Raw genomic sequence first — 16,469 nt, 5'->3', positions numbered from 1 at the left:
GTTATTGTGAGGAGTAGGTGGATGGTTTAAGGGTTACCCCCACACACGCCACCTGTCATTCATTTTTCTGCCACTCCCCACCTCCGGGTCTGCCTGCGGGTTTCCAGATCCTCGCTGTCATGTTCTTTTCAGTCTGATTCAGAGTCCCTCTCCCCCAAGACAGGCAAGCACGCGCGCGTGTACACACACACACACACACACACACACACACGTCAGCAGAGCCGCCTCAGACACAGAAAAAAGTTTAATTCTGCTGCGGCGGAGGGTCCCGGCTCCAATAGAGGGATTTGGTTTTTGGATTTTGTCTGTGTGGGGATTCATTGTGGGGACAGGAAGGCAGAGGGAAGAGTCTGGTCCTTCAGTGGGACCTGCCCGGGAGATGCTGAGGAGAGGGAATCAGGAGAGACAAGGAAGGACACAGAACAAAAAAATAAACTAAAAAATCAAGGGCGGTCAGAGGGAGAAGAGACGACCACGGAACAGAGAAAGGGGAGACAAGTAGGGAAAGACTTAAGACGGACGGACGACAGTGGGCAGGAAAGACGTGGACACAGAGAGGAGAAAGGAGGAGCCCCTCCCTCCAAACCAGACTAGGTGGGACCAGGGAGGGGACTGGGGCTGAGGGGACTGGAGGCTTTGGAGGCCGCCGCGGGGCAGAATGAGATCTAGTCCAGCCAGATACAAGGAATGGGCCCCTCGCCCCCGCCCCAGGGTCCCGGGTGGGGGAGGGGACTCGTGTCTCAGTGCTGCAGTGTGGGGGGGCCCGCCCCTCCCCGCGCTTCGCTGTGTAAGGCACCGGCTCCGGCAAGGTCCGCGAGCGCGCGGGGGGCGGGGCGGAGGGGTGGAGTCGGAGAGGCCGGCGGCCCGCCTCCGATCCCGGACGCGAGTGGGCTCGGCCCGACTGCGGCTGGCCCCGCCCCTCGCGCATCCCTTCTCTCCAGCCTTCCCCGCATCCGGCCGGGCTGGGCAACTAAGTGCGGCCCCACTGGCGTCCCGGTGCCCGTGCGCCGGGCGCTCACACGGTACTCTCCAGCATCCATTCGGTGCTGGTGAAGGCCAGGCGTGCCCGGGCGGAGCCCAGCCCCAGGTCTCCGTCTTCCCCGGCCGCGCCCCCTCCGGCCCCGTCCAGGTGTGGCGTGGACCGGTGGCGCTTTGTCCGCCGGGCGCGGCGCGGGTAACTGTGACTCTGGAACAGCGCTCCGTAGTCCCCGTCAAAGGAATAGCGTTGTTGTGGCCTCGGCCGGGCTGGGGCTCCCCCAGGAACCAGAGCTAGCGTTGGGGGCGCTGAAGTCGGAGGCCCCAAGGCCCCCGAGCGGCTCCTTCGAGGACCCGTCACGGCCCTAGGCTCCTCCCCAGAAGTTTCCTCGGAGGGCAGCAAGCATAGCGAGGTGGCTGAGCCACCCAGAGAGCGTCCAAGCACCACCTCTAGCTCAGTGGAAGTCGCCTCCGCCTCGGTCGCCTTTGCCTCGACGGCTGCAGGGACCGCCACCTCCCGCAGCGCCTCGTAGCGGTCTGGAGCTGGTGGGGCGGAGGCCTGTTGTGCGCCTGAGCCGCCGCCGCCGTTGGTCTGAGAGCACACGTGGCTGACCCGAGGGGGCGACCTGGACGTGCCTTTGATGCGACGGCTGTCCCCATCGCCGTACACCTTGTAACGAATCATGAGCAGAACGATGAAAACGAGGACCGAGGCTACAATGACGCCCCCGATGGCGATGATCATGGTGCCGCCCAAGAAGTGGGCCCTCAGTGGGCGGCACGGTGCGGGATCTCCCGCCGTGGTGAACTGCACACAGCCCACTACTCTGGTAGCCGGCAGGGCGGTGGCCCCGTCATCGTAGACTGCCAGCACACACAAGTCATAGGCGCGGCCAGCCGCCAGATCATTCACCAGGAAGGTCTGGCTGGTAGAAGGGATCATCCTGTGGAAAGGGGTGGGATCAGGACGGAGTTAGCCCCACTCTTAACCACACCCTTCCACTTTTATTCCCCAACTATGGGAAACCATGCTACTAGTGTCCCACAGGCTACCTAGACTACAGCAGCCATTCAAGCCGCACCTCCTTCAATGTATTACCTGCCTTTCTGGATCGGGCTCGAGACCACGCCCCCTCATCTACATGCCCCGCCTTCAGACCCACCTACCGTGAGCATCACCTACTGGGACAATCTCATTCATACCTTGGACAACTGTCATCTGCCATTCAAGGAGATCAATGTTATGGCCACTCCCCCTAATCTACATTGTCCTTCCTTTATTCAGATGGATACTGAAGTCAACAATTGTTTTATCCCTGCGAGGGCAATGGCTGGATTTCCAGTCCCTGATTTCCATCCTGCCTCCACCTCCTGAATGCTGGGATTTCAGGCTTACAGACATGCACCCACTGCATCCTGTTGGGTTGTTTGGTTTTGCTTTTGTGGCAGTAGGGATCAAACCCAGGTCTTCCTTCAAGCATTCTACCAGTTGAGCCACATTCCCAGCCGTAATTCCACTTTGATATACATTCTTACCTTTGGGGGAGGAGGCATGCTGCAGGACATGCCCCATATTTGGGTAAAATCTCTAGCTTCTGGCTCAGTTTCCCAAGCACTTCAGCTACACATTCCCACTCATTCCCCTTCTAATTGCACTCTGGCTTAGAAGCCATGTCCCTTCGAGGCACCCTGGGACAGCTCCTCTAGAGGCAAGCAGCTGTTTGATGTGTGTGCATCACTGTACCACCAGAATTCCAGAGATCAATTCGCTGACCCATACTCCCCAAATCTCATCTACAATCAGCTAAAATGTAGATAAGCATGGGTTTCTCCTCAAATGAGGTACACAGTATAGCAAAGTCCTTCGGTTAAACACCAGGGAGCCACAACTCTGGGATAGGTCCTCTTCTCTGCCCTCTGTGATCATACACAAGTTTCTTAACTTCTCTGTGCATCATTTCCCTCTAATGGGGACAGTAGGAATCCCCACATCCTAGAGACAGCATGAGGAATGGATGAATTAACATAGCTAAAACATATCTAAAGGCTCTCACTATGAGCTAATAGCCTACCCAGTGTTCCCAGCAGCCCTTGCAGGCCACCATTCTAAGGCTTCTTGCCCTCTTCTACATCTCTCTCTTTTAAAATTACATTTTGTCTACAGCAATACCATCCTTAACAGGCCTGACCTCATCTAAATTATATGTGTGTGTGTGTGTGTGTGTGTGTGTGTGTGTGTGTGTGTGTTCGCACGCGTATGTAAGGAAGAGGTCAGAGGACAACTTACAGGAGTCTCCTTTCACCATGTGTGTCCCAGGGGTTGAACTCAAGTCATTAGGCTTGGTAGAAAGTGCCTTGACCCACTAAGCCACCTCCCCAGCTGCCAGCTGCAGCCTCTATATCCCTCTAAGATCCATCTAAGGGACACTCCCTCCCAGACTTTGTTCTCTTTTGATGAGCATCTCTTGGCACAGTCTGTTTTGGTTACTTCCAGCCTCAGAGAACCCAGGAGTGTGGAGTGCACCCTGACTGGCACGCCCAGCACCCAACCTCACAGACTCTTCTCTCCTGCCAAGGACTGTAGTGGCTCACCGGGACGAGCACCGCCTCTTCCTCTGCTTGAGACCATGCAGAACAAGTTCCACCCCTTCTAAGAAGCCATGCCTCATGCCCACCCATGCCTACCTGTCCGAGCTCCACAGGCCTGCCAGCCCTGGTCCTGAGATCCCCACCAAGAAAGACCCTGTCACCAGGCACCACCCTCCACCCCACGACTTCAAGCATAGGTCTCAAAAGGGCCCTTTATTTTCTCATTAGGCTCTTCATTTTCCATAGGTCACCCACCTCAGCTGCCCTGACCCCCTTCTTAAATGAACTTTCCCTTTTCCTCTGCCAGAGCCTGGATTCCCTTGTTCTTCTCCCCAAATAACCAGTTGCTAGGGGTCCCTCCCCGCTTTCAAGGACAGTCACTGGCTCCTTAAGAAAGCCTGAGCCCATGAGTCTCTCATAGGCTGCCAGGCCAGAGTAAGCAGCTGAGCAGGCTTCTCATTGGATGGCACCTCAGCCCATGGCTGCAGAGAGGAAGTTAACCCCTGCAGTGCTATCCTATCTATGTACAAGCATCAGCAATGGAGGATGCAGTATAGAACGGGCCCTCTGGAGAAAAGAGTCCTGGGAACCTGCCCAGCTGGGGCCTATCAAGCTCTGCCTAGATGCTGGGTCTGGAACTTTCCCCCACCCTGTCGAGTAGTGGCTGTGGGTCAGAGAGGAGCAGTGAAGAGAGATGGGGAGAAAATCACACAATCTGAATGACTGACAGAAATACATCATCCATCTCCCCTCCATCCCTGCCTGGCAAACACTAGGTATTCAATAAGTGTGCATTCAAGCATATGAAAAAAAGCTCTGCTGCTTTCTGCATCTGAGAGCAAATGATCTTTCCCACAGAGCCTCAAGTTCTGAGTCTTAAAAGAAAAACAGGCTCAGTGGTAGAGCATCTGCCTAGAATCCCCCAGTGAGGGGCTGGGGCGTGGCTCAGTGGTAGAGCCCCTGCCTAGAATCCCCAGTGAGGGGCTGGGGTGATGGTCAGTGGTAGAAACCCTACCTAGAATCCCCCAGTGAGGGGCTGGGGTGTGGCTCAGTGGTAGAGCCCCTGCCTAGAATCCCCCAGAGAGGGCTAGGAGCATTATAGAGTGAGTGCCTAGCATGCATGAGGCCCTCAGTTCAATCAACAGTACCACAAAGAAATGAATGAATAAAAATAAAATAAAGGAGTTGGGCGGTGGTGGCGCACGCCTTTAATCTCAGCACTTGGGAGGCAGAGGCAGGTGAATCTCTGTGAGTTCGAGGCCAGCCTGGTCCTACAAAGAGAGTTCTGAGACAGGCTCCAAAGCTACATAGAGAAACCCTGTCTTGAAAAACTTAAATAAATAAATAAAAGCTGGCAAGATGGCTCAGTGGGTAAGGGAGCTTGCCACCAAACCTAACAACCAGAGTTCTATCCCCAAGATTCACATGGTGGAAAGAGAGAACTGATTCCTACAAGATGTCCTCTGACAGCTACATGCACACTATGGCACTAATCCCCCCCACCACCACTACCACACACAAATAAATGTAATTTACAAAATGTTAAGTGATACACACAAGAAAAAGTCATTTTAAATTTTTTAAATGAACTGAATGGGAGTGTGGTAACTGCTCCATAGGAAGCTGGAAGCAGAACACAGCCACAGCTTTGGACATAGTTTATGAAGGCTTCTGTTTGGAGCCTTGGTTCGCTGACTGCTTTAAGAATGGGTTAGTCTAATCTATCTAGGGAGACCATCCGAGAAAGCCAACAATGCTCTCAATGTTTGGCAGCCAGAAGCAAAGTGAGGAAATGTGTACCTGGGGTAGTCCCTGAAATCTCAGAAGATCCAGAGTTCCGTACCAGCCTGGGGACGGCACAGTCAAAGGGTAGCCTAGGCTATAGGGCAAGAGCCTGTCTCAGAAACAAAAGAAAAGCAGAACCACGGGCAAAGCGAGGCCCCAGGCAAGCAGAGACAGAGGTCAAGAACAAGCTTTTTCGTGAAGGGCTGAGCACACTCAAGTTGTTGGGGTGACCACAGATGGGGAATGGTACCAGACCCTCTGAGGGCCCAAAGGAAGCAAAGCTCAGGGCCAGACATTCAGCAGCCACTCTACAGTGACGCACAAGAGAGGATGCGAACAAGATGTGTCTATGCAGCTGACCGCCATTTTTCAAGAGCCCGCTGTGTGTCATCCCTGCTGTGGGTCAGGGTCTGTGGCCAAGAGCCCCACTGACAAAGAATCCAGATACAGGACTCAGGCATCGATTCACAGTGGGCTCCTACCCACTGGACTCCTCGGGTCCCAGGTGCCAATGGTCACACTGGAAGCAGCTAAGCTGCCTTTTTTCATTGTTTTGTTTGTTGAGACAAGATCTCACTACTTACCACGGACTGACCTTGAACTGATGCTCTTCTTGCTCGGCCCCTCAAGTGCTGGGATCACAGGCATGTGCCTCAATGCCCACCTCAGAGCTGTCCTTTGTGTCCAGGAAACACACCCACATTGAATGCCTACTGTTTCCCAGGTAAGGATGGAAGTGAGGTAGGTAATTATTTCTTTGTAAATTCTCATTTCAGGGCCAGGCGGTGGTAGCACACACCTTTAATTCCAGCACTCGGGAGGCGGAGGTGGGAGGATCTCTGTGAGTTTGAGGCCAGCCTGGTCTACAGAGTGAGTTCCAGAACAGCCATGGCTACACAGAGAAACCCTGTCTCAAATAATAATAAATAAACAAATTTCTGTGCATTTCCATCTTATCCTTCCTTTTTCTGCTCTATGATCCACAGCCACACCCAAGTAAGGGCCCTGTACAGTGTAGTTTAAGTGCCTAATGATGGACAGAGAGAGAGAGAAAGTACAGACAGATGGGAGAGGAGAAACCAACAGATTGATAGCTATCTGCACTGCAGGCCTGTTCACCCTAAGACCATGGTGGAAGTAACTCATAACTACTGATTAGTTTTTTTGTCAACTTGACACAAGCTAGGGTCATCTGGGAACCTCAACCGAGAAAATGCTTCTTCCGTCAGACAGGCCCGTAGGAAAGTCTGTGAGGGCATACTTTCTAGATTAATGATTGACATGGGATGGGAGGGCCCAGCTAATGTGGGTGGCACCAAGCATGGGCAGGTCGTCCTGCGCTGTATAGAAAGCAGACAGAACAGTCATGGGAGCAAGCCAGGAAGCAGCACTCCTCCATGGCCTCTGCTTCAGTTCCTGCCTCCAGGTTCCTGCCTTGAGTTCCTGCCCTGACTTCCTTCAGTGATGGAGTGTGATCTGAGAGCTGTAATATAAACCCTCCCCTCCCCTCCCCAAGTTGCTTTTGGTCAGAGTGGTTTTTCGTTTGTTTTTGTTTTTGACGGTCATAATGTTTTTTATTTTGTTTTGTTGTTTGGGACAAGGTTTCTCTGTAACTCTGGCTGTCCTGGAACTTACTCTATCGACGAAGCTGGTTTCAAACTCAGGGATCCACCTGCCACTTGAACGCTGGGGTAAAAGGCATTCCCCACCACCGAATGGCTTGGTCACAGTAATAGAAACCAAACTAGTTCATTACATTTGTTTCTATTTTTCTCATGCTTTTTGCTTTCTGTTTCTATAATATATCCAGTTGGAATAGTAGTATTGACATAAACAGAAATGTAACTATAAACACATGTATTTTATGTGCCACAATGTTTAACTGATGGAATTCATGATCAGAGGCCTCTGGAGTGCAAGTGATGTTAACCATGAACCCTGTGGGATATTTGTTGTTTGGCAGTAATGGGAATGGAACTTAGTGCCTATCCAGCTTAGCAAGCACTCTACCACTGAGCCACACCCCCAGCCCCTCACTGGGGGATTCTAGGCAGAGGTTCTACCACTGAGCCACACTTCCAGCCCCTCACTGGGGGATTCTAGGTAGGAGCTCTACCACTGAGCCACGCCCCAGCCCCTCACTGGGGGATTCTAGGCAGGGGCTCTACCACTGAGCCACACCCCCAGCCCCTCACTGGGGGATTCTAGGCAGGGGTTCTACCACTGAGCCACTCTTCCAGCCCCTCACTGGGGGATTCTAGACAGGGGCTCTACCACTAGGCCACACCCCAGCCCCTCACTGGGGGATTCTAGGCAGGGGCTCTACCACTGAGCCACACCCCAGCCCCTCACTGGAGGATTCTAGGCACGGGGCTCTAACTCACTATAACTGAGCTCCATCTCCAACCCTCTTTTTTCTACTTTTTAAATTTTGAGACAGTGCCTCCAAGTTGTCCAGGTCAGCCTTTTCCTTGCAATCCTCCTGCCTCAGCTTCTGAAAGGATCACCAGCCTGAAGCACCAGGCCCTACTCACTTTTATAACTCCATTACCCAGCCCTTCACTGGCTTGTGTCATGTTCCACAAACATCTCCTAAGCTCCAGAACCTCAAAGACTGCACAGCAGGAAAAGGGAAGCAATTACAGGCCTCCCCAAAGTGCCATCTAAGCAAGGTCAAGGGGATGGGGAGCAGATGGGATGGAGGGAAGGATGCTAGGGTTGGAGAAGAGGTCCTGGGGCTGCAGCTCCACACTCACCTGTAGACTAGAGAGTCATCTGCAGAGCTGTTGTACTGCACTTGGTACATTCGGATGCCAGGCACTGGCCTCTGAGCTGGCCAGCGGATGAGCACAGAGCTGGACGTGAGTTCGGCAGCCACAAGCCGTCGTTCAGTGGCTGAGTCGTTGGCACCAGGTCTGCCTGGTGTGGCGATGTCAGAAGAACCAGGCTCAGTGAGAGGTGGTGGGGCAGCAGGTGGGGGCGCCATCAGTGGCAGAGGTACCACACATACCTCCACCGGGGCAGTGGCTTCCCCCGCAGCATTGGAGGCTATGCAAGTGAAGGTACCGCTGTCCCTCAAGGTGGTGATGGTCACATCCAGCGTTCCATCCCCACGGACCCGGGTCCGGCTGGAGTTCCCCAGCAGTCGCCCATCAGGGGCCACCCAATGCACCACGGGCTCAGGGTCACCCACCGCCCGGCAGCGCAGACTGACAGCCTGGCCCTCCACCACTAGGGCCTTGCCTCCTGCCTGCCTCGTGATGAGCGGAGGCTCACATAGAAATTCCTCCTCGGGGATGGACCAGAAGTAGCGGTCAGTGAGATGCTCGGGCGTGGCGCATGTCTCCAAGTCATCCTCTCTGGTCAGGCGCCGCAGCCAGAGCAGTTCACAGTTGCAGTGCAGTGGGTTGCCACCGAAGCTGACGGTCAGTGGGGTGGGTGGCTTGGGCCCACCGCCCTGGGACCTCAGGAAGAGCCCATCGGGGGGCAGTTTGTGCAGACGGTTAGAGGTCATGTCCAAGCGCACGAGTTTGTGCAGCTGCACAAAGGTGCCCTCCGCAATATGATCAATGAGATTGTGGTCCAGCGTGAGGGTGTTCAAGTTCACCATCTGACCCACCGCCTCCCACGGCAGTGCCTCCAGGTTGTTGTAGGATAGATCCAGGTCCTCCACGGTGGACAGGAAGGCGTCGAAAGCTGCCGACTCCACCTTACGGATCTGATTGTTGCCGAGGATCAAGTGGCGGAGGTTACCCAAGCCTCGGAGCTGGTCCCCGCGCACCTCTGCCAGGCGGTTACTGTCAAGGTGCAGGGCCCGGAGAGCACGGAGGTCAGCAAAGGCGCCGGCTGCCACCTGACCAATAGTGTTGCGAGACAGGGTGAGGTGGACCAGGCTGGTCATGTTGGCGAAGTCTCGACGACGCACAGCGGCAATGAAGTTGTCGGTGAGCCGCAGCTCTACCACGCGCCTGTCGATGGCGGGCGGCACAAAGAGCAGGCCGGTCTTGGCACACAGCATGGTCAGTGTGGGTGCCACGTTCTGGCAGATGCAGCGACCGGGGCAGGGCTGGCCGCGAGATGCCCCTGCCCAGAGCAGCAGCAGAAAAGGGAGAGCAGCAGGTGGTGGCGAGAGAAGCCCAGAGGAGAAGGGGCCTGGAGCCATGGTGCAGGGGGGAGGCAGGAGAAGCAGGAGGTGAGACCTGGAGGGGAAAGATAGTCAAGCAGTATACCTGGACCTGGCTGGGTCACCACCCTTAAAAACCTGGGATGTGCTGGTGAACGTCAAACTGCATCCTTTAACTCCCAATGAATGAGTTCTGGACAACAGACTCTCAAAGCAGCTGGTAAAATAGCCAACCTTTTCTCTTCCTTTCTTTTTCTCCCTTCCTTCCTTCCTTCCTTCCTTCCTTCCTTCCTTCCTTCCTCCCTCCCTCCCTCCCTCTCCCTCTCTCTCTCCCTCTCTCTCTCTCTCTCTCTCTCTCTTCTCTAGACAGGGTCTTACTATGTAGCCTCAGCTGGTCTGAACTCGCTTTGTAGATCAGGCTGGCCTCAAACTCACACAGATCAGCCTGCTTCTACCTCCCAAGAGCTAGGATTAAAGGTGTGGGCTGCCACCTGGCCTTTCTTTTTTCTAGACCAAGTATCCCTGTAGCCCAGGTTGGCTTTGAATTCATGATCCCCTTGTGTCTGCCTTCTAAGTGCTAGGACTACAGACCTGGACCAAAACACCCAGATCTGATTACAAAATCTCCCATAGTAATCGACAGATCACCTTTCTGTTACTCCGAAGTCTTCTGCCCCCCACCTCCGTCAGGGTCCTAGGGGCTCCCCAACTGTCCATGACCTCCCAGCCCACCAGATATTCTGAAATCATGTTGGCTGAAATTCAGAACCAGGGATGTCCAGCTGTGACACTTACTAGCTGTGTGACCTCGGGCACGTGTCTGAACCTCTCTGAATCTCGGCTTCCTCATCTGTAAAACGGGGAGAAGGAACAGGCTTTATTTTGGTGAGGATTATATACACTCATGAGCATCGCTGTTAGAACAGCACCTGGCATGTACAATTTAACACATACTAAAAATTATTGCTGCAACATCACTGGGTGCCTAATGCATACCAAGTACAGAACTGTGTTATGCTAAGAGTAGATGCTTTCATTTTAAATACCATTACTAGTGTGTATATGTGGCAGGTCAGAGGACAGCTTTCTGGAACTGGTTCCTTCATTCCACCTTCATGTGGCTTCCGGGAATCAAACTTAGGTTGCTACAATTGTGCAGCAAGCTCCTTCACCTGATGAGCTATCTTGCTGGTCTAGAAGTGTTTTCATCAACCACATTCGAGTACAAATTCCAGTTCTCTCATTTACTAACTCTAAGAAACCACAGTAACGATTCCCATACCTAAGCCATAATTTCTTTATTTTCCTTCCTTTTTAAAAATTTTGTTGCTATTTTTTACTTGTTTGTTTGCGACATAGTGGTGTTATTATGTAGCCGAGGCTAGTTTAAGTCACAAATCTCCCCAATAGCAAGTTTTGTTGTTGTTAGTGAGACAAAGTCTCACTAAGAAGCCCAGGCTGGCCTTGAATTCAGAGCTCCACCTGCCTGTGCCTCCCAAGTCCTGAGATTATGGGTGTGTCCACCAACCACATCTATCTTGTCCTTCAAGACAGGATAGTATGTAGTACACACTGTTCTAGAACCTGCTATACAGTTGAGGCTAGCTTTGAAATCTTGATCCTTCTCCTTCAGCCTTCCAAGTACTGGGACCACATCCGGACAGGCCAAAATTTCTTGACTTTGTATGCTAAGATAATAGCATCTTCACATTGAGATTATGCATGGAAACCACACATGTAAGCACTCAATGAATGTTAAGTCCTCTACCTAAGTTGGTGGAAAACAAACAAACAAACAAACAAACAAAAACGGAGAAGGTGGGAAGAGTTGAGAAAAAAGCATCAGAGTTTCCCATCTCAGTCTAGGGAAGTCCTATTCTGAGTATGGTTTCTTCCTAGGCTAGCTGCCCTCCTGAGCAGGGGTGACTGGCACCAACAGCAGGTACACAGGAGGCCCATACATGCCTACAGGGGCATGTATGTGCACACACACACACACACACACACACACACACACACACACACACACCCCATGCCTCTGCTCCAGGCAAAACCTTCCGGCGGGGATTCCCCCTCCAGCAGCTGCAACCCACGACATGTCAGCTCCCATCACAACACAGGGTGGGCGGTAGGGGGGGTAAAGAGGAAAGGATGGGAAGGGGGCGTCCTTGAAGCTGTTTTCACCCCACCCTGCCCTACCTAGCCCCTGCTGACCAACCTCCAAGGAATCTATGTGGGGTGGTGGTCATATGTGACCTTGATCTTCTGGCCCAGTGGAAGATTGGGACCAAGAAAGCTGGAGAAAGGCTGAGAGAGAGAGAGAGAATCAGAAGGAAGCAAGTGGGGAAGAAATGGACTGAAAGACAGCAGGGCAAAAAGAGAAAATAGCTTCCCCAGGCGGTGAAGTAGGTTCTGGTATGGCTCAGCAGAAACATGTGCCCGGAATCCCCCAATGAGGGCCTGGGGGCGGGGCTTTGTAGTAGGCCCCAGCCTAGAATCCAGCCATGAGGGAGGAGCTGGGGGCGTGCTTGCCTAACATGCCAGGCAGGGAGGCAGGCACCGGTAATCCCAGCACTCAAGAGGTTCAAAGATGTAGGCCAGCCAGGGTTACATATGAAGACCCTGTCTCAAGACACCAAGGAGATGAAAAGTCAGGTAACAGTGGAACAAGGGAATAAAAACCTGAGTGAAGAAGAAAATGCATCAAACAGACTAAGCCAAGATGGAGAGAAGAGGCAGGGGAGAGGAAAGCAGAGGAAAGGGAGTCAGAGAGAAGGGAGAGAAGGGCTGAAGAGAGGCGGAGGCAAGGCTAGGATAGCACATCTCTGTGCACCCCCATCTCCATCCTGCCTTCCTCTCCCTCTAGTTCTGCACTGACTAGAACCCCAGGTCTGGAAGGTGGGCCTCTACCAGGTGGGCCCTGCAGGACACCTGCCTGCTTTGGGTCTCTAGGGCCCAGAACCCTAGTCTATGAAACAAGCACGGACTTTCTCCTGGCCCAGCTGCAGCAGTTTGTAAGAGAGGTGCAATGGAAACAGCTCCCAGTTACCCAAAGCACCGCAGCTTCTCGGGTTAGAATCCCATCCCTCTTCGAGGGTTCACACCCCATGTTCCGGTTGCTTCGATGAAACAACATCTTCCTCCCCCTGTGCCCCCTGTACTCATCTGTGACGATGATGATGACCCCTAGCTTCCTCACAGGGCTTTGGAGAGGGCTCAGTAAGAGTATTTTGTAACATGCTTAGCTTAGCTTCAGACTACATAAATGCTACATAAATGTTAGATGATACTAACACTGTGTACATGTGTATGTGTGAGTGAGATGCTGGGGATGGAACCCAGGGCCTTGCGCATGCTAAGCAAATGTGCTATGGCTAAGCCACACCCCTACTCCTTCACTAATGGACTCTAGGCAAGTGCTCTACAAGTGAGCTATCACCCCTGCTTCTTTTCTTCTTTTCCTCCTTGTCTTTGAAACTGGGTCTCACTGTGTAGCCCAGGCTGGCATCAAATTCATAACTCTCCTGCCTCAGCCCACTGGCTGCTTGGATGACAGGCCTGTATCACCATAGTGCAGGGGTTATTCCATGCCTAGAAACACTTATGGATCCTTACTGATAAAATGGGACCCCACTTTTGTGACCACCTTACCTATCTTGAGAGATGTCACATCTTGACATATGGGACCCCTCTGAGCCTCCTGACCACCATGAAATGAACCCTTACCCAACTACAATGCTCGCAGGCTTATCTCTACTCTTCAGTGGGAATGGGCACCTGCCTCCCTGGACACTGTGGTTTTCTGCACTTGGGTACACTGGTAGAGCTCTGGGCCTAGGCAGACAGTGTGCTATCACCCCAGTCTCTCCCCTAGCCCAAGGCATACCCCACATCCCTCATCTGGTCCATGGCACTATACTCACCTCTCTTCAAGGTGTCAGGGCCTGGGCCGGTACCTGCAAAAGAACAAAACCACAGTTAGCCTCTTCCGCCTTCTTTCTAGGCATCAAGGCCTACCTTGGAGACCATCTGAGCCAATGGAATCCCTAGAGTGATCACTTTCTCAGGCTCCCTGCTACAGGATCTTCAGACTCTCAGAGGGACCCAAAAGTCACATCCAAACCTTAGGAGACTGGGCCTCAGGACTGTTCACCCTCCAAACCCCAGGAGTCTAGGATGTGAGCTTTGCCCTCTGGTGTCTCAGGAGCGCTGACCCCCACCCCTCCCTGACTTGGATCAGTTTCCTGGAGGATGGAATCTACCCACCCCTCTTAGCAGCCCTGGAATTCTAAATTCCCAGGCTTCTCTTTTTGAGATTCAGGAGCCTAGACCAGACATCTTATCCTTTAGAACTCAAGAGTTCTCAAATGGGCTCCCCAACTTCAAAGGAATGAGTGGCATCCAGAGCACAGAAGCATTAGGGGGTTCCTATCATGCCATTGCATCTCAATCCACATTAACATTGGTGAGCCCATGCCAATCCATGAGAGTCTCAACCCAAACTCTACAGGGGTACACCACCCCAGTCTGGATGCTCCCTACCCTGCAGGGTACTGAGCCCAGGATATAGTCACATTTGTGTCCCAGGACCACAGACTATGCCTTGGCATGCTACATACAGCTCATACTCACTAGACCCAGAAGTAGGGTCAATCTTGTGCCCAAGGCACAGGTGCATGTATCTTATAGATACATGCCTAAACTTACAGAACCTGGTCCCCAGAGACTAAAGTAGAGAAGGACTTCCAAGAGAGACACACACCCTCCAGGTTGACATACCTGCGCACACACACACAGGCTCTCCTTTGCACATTCACAGATGCACAGATACAGAGAGACCTATGTGCCTCTTATCAGACAACCAGACACTTGCATCTATATAACCCTTGTCAACACACAGTGGCACACACACACACACACACACACACACACACACACGACTCACCTGCACAATGAAAGATACATAGGTGCACACTCTTTCACACCCAAACATATTCATGCAACTTCACATATTCCCACCATGCAGTCATAAAGCAGACAGAACACCAACAGACACATGCAGGTACAGCAGGCACACACTTCACACATGTACACAGAACCCTTAGCACGGACACACACAGACAAAGCTGGGAGCTGTGAACAAGTGCACAGGCACTTTGTAGGCACTCTGAGAGGCTCACACATCACAGACACACTCACGCCACAGTCCCAGGAGGAACTAGCACACTTGTAAATGCACACAAAATACCAGAGCACAGAGCACAGTCAACAGACCAACCAGCTTCACACTCACTGTCACTGATACCCATTCCTCATGGCCCTGCACTCTGTCCACCTACTTCCCTGGCCAAATACATTCTAACACCCCTTCCAGTCCTTTTACACCCTGCCCCCAAAAGAACCAAGTAAAAGCCAGGGTCAAAGGTCATAGTTCAGCAGGTGGGACTTCGTAGGGATGGGAAGGGGCTGAGTCCCAACGCTGGGTTCCCAAAAGATTCTGCCATCATCAACCCCCAGAGTTTCCCCAGCCTTGCTATCAAGATATAGGCAACTGAGGCCCTATCTGCAGATACCCGGCAGGTGGGGGATTTAGGGTGGGGTGGGGTGGGAAGGGCCAGGTCTTCATCCCCACCCTCCACTCTCCAACTCACCCCCCACCCCAGGGCCCATCTGTCCATCCCTCGGCCTCTCATCCCTCCATCTGTCCACCTCCCGGCCTCCCATCCCCCCTCCCCAACCAGCCACGGAGAAGAGGAGGAAGACATGGCCGTCTCCCCCAAGGATCACTGAGGGACCCCCCCAGCTGACATGGACCGAGGGAGCAGCCAAGCAACCCCCCCATCCATACAGAGGCCTGGTCCCACTATGCGCTGAGCCTCAGCCCCCACCCCAGCAGGGTACCTGAAACAGACACACAGACACACAGACACACGCCCTCAGAGACATCCAACCCGCATACAACACAACACACACACACACACACACACACACACACACACACACACACACGGATACCCGAGTGAACACACCCGGCTCCGCAGCTCTTCCGATGGACATCCAACCCTGCCGGACACAGACCCCCAACACAGCCAACCGCACGCGCGCACAGGCCCACTGGGAGCCCCGCACACCTGGGCGCGCAGCCCCCGCACACACCTGCACACAGCCCCTCGGACGGGCGCGCCACAGCCCCCCAGATCCGGCGCCCCGGAGTGTGTGGGACACACGCGCGCACACACGCACACATGCACACATGCACACGCACGGCTGACCGCGGCCCCGCACACGCCCGGATGGCCACACCGGCGGGGCGCCGGGCACACACAGGGCCGCGGGCGGGCGCACGCCGGGCCCCGCCGCAGCGCCGCGGACACACGGGCACGCTCGTCCCCGCGCCCCCGCCCGCCGCTTCCAAAGAGCCCCAGGGACCGCCGCCGGCCGCGCTCACCCAGCCCGGGGGAGGGGGCCCGGGGCCCGGCCCCGCCGCCGCCGCCGCCGCCTCGCGCCGCGCCATGGTGGGGGGAGGGCCGGGGGAGGGGGCGCGGTGCCGCGGGGCCGCCTCCCGCCCGCCTCCCGCCTCCCGCCCGCCCTCCCGCGCGCCGCCGCGCTCCGCCCTCCGCGTCGCCGCCGCAAGGGGGGAGGGGGCGCCGGCCCTAGGTGGGGCGGCCACACGCACGCCCAGGTCGCTGCAGACCCCCTCTCCACTGCAGAGCGCTGGGGTCCAGCCTGGGCCCCGTCCCTCCAGACCACGCCCCAGCGGCTACTTGGACCCCCCCCCCCCCACACACACACACACACACCAGCTCTCTCCATCAATCACATCCTCAGAGTACAGGTCTTACCTCCTTTGAAACCCCAAAGCATGTTGGTGAGCCACCTGGGACCAGAGACTGTGTTCTCTGTTTCGTGACTTCAGATGGGGGTGAGGGGTGGGCACACCCTGTCAGGAAACCTAGACCATACACCTCTAATTCCAGAGGGACCTCAAATCATATCC

The 16,469-nt window shown here is 54.2% G+C and overlaps 1 protein-coding gene across 4 annotated transcripts; it reads right to left on the bottom strand.

Moving 5' to 3' along the window:
- Window positions 1–226: 226 nt before the first annotated feature.
- On the bottom strand, window positions 227–16,042 carry Lrfn1 (leucine rich repeat and fibronectin type III domain containing 1). 4 transcript variants are annotated; one of them, XM_036205915.1, is made up of 5 exons: window positions 15,921–16,042; window positions 13,396–13,428; window positions 10,268–10,322; window positions 8,106–9,548; window positions 227–1,919 (listed from the first exon to the last, which is right to left on the bottom strand). In XM_036205915.1, exons 4-5 carry the CDS (start codon window positions 9,509–9,511, stop codon window positions 1,016–1,018), a joined length of 2,310 nt encoding a protein of 769 aa, XP_036061808.1. In that variant the 5' UTR covers window positions 9,512–9,548; window positions 10,268–10,322; window positions 13,396–13,428; window positions 15,921–16,042; the 3' UTR covers window positions 227–1,015. The 4 variants fall into 4 exon arrangements, with proteins under 4 accessions (XP_036061808.1, XP_036061816.1, XP_036061824.1 ...); XM_036205923.1 differs by lacking the exon at window positions 15,921–16,042 and adding an exon at window positions 15,629–15,814; XM_036205931.1 differs by lacking the exon at window positions 15,921–16,042 and adding an exon at window positions 15,502–15,622.
- Between the last annotated feature and the right edge of the window lie 427 nt (window positions 16,043–16,469).

Source organism: Onychomys torridus, chromosome 1, assembly GCF_903995425.1.
Source record: "Onychomys torridus chromosome 1, mOncTor1.1, whole genome shotgun sequence".
Classification (NCBI taxonomy): Eukaryota; Metazoa; Chordata; class Mammalia; order Rodentia; family Cricetidae; genus Onychomys; species Onychomys torridus.
This window is presented reverse-complemented; position numbering and strand designations above follow the sequence as displayed.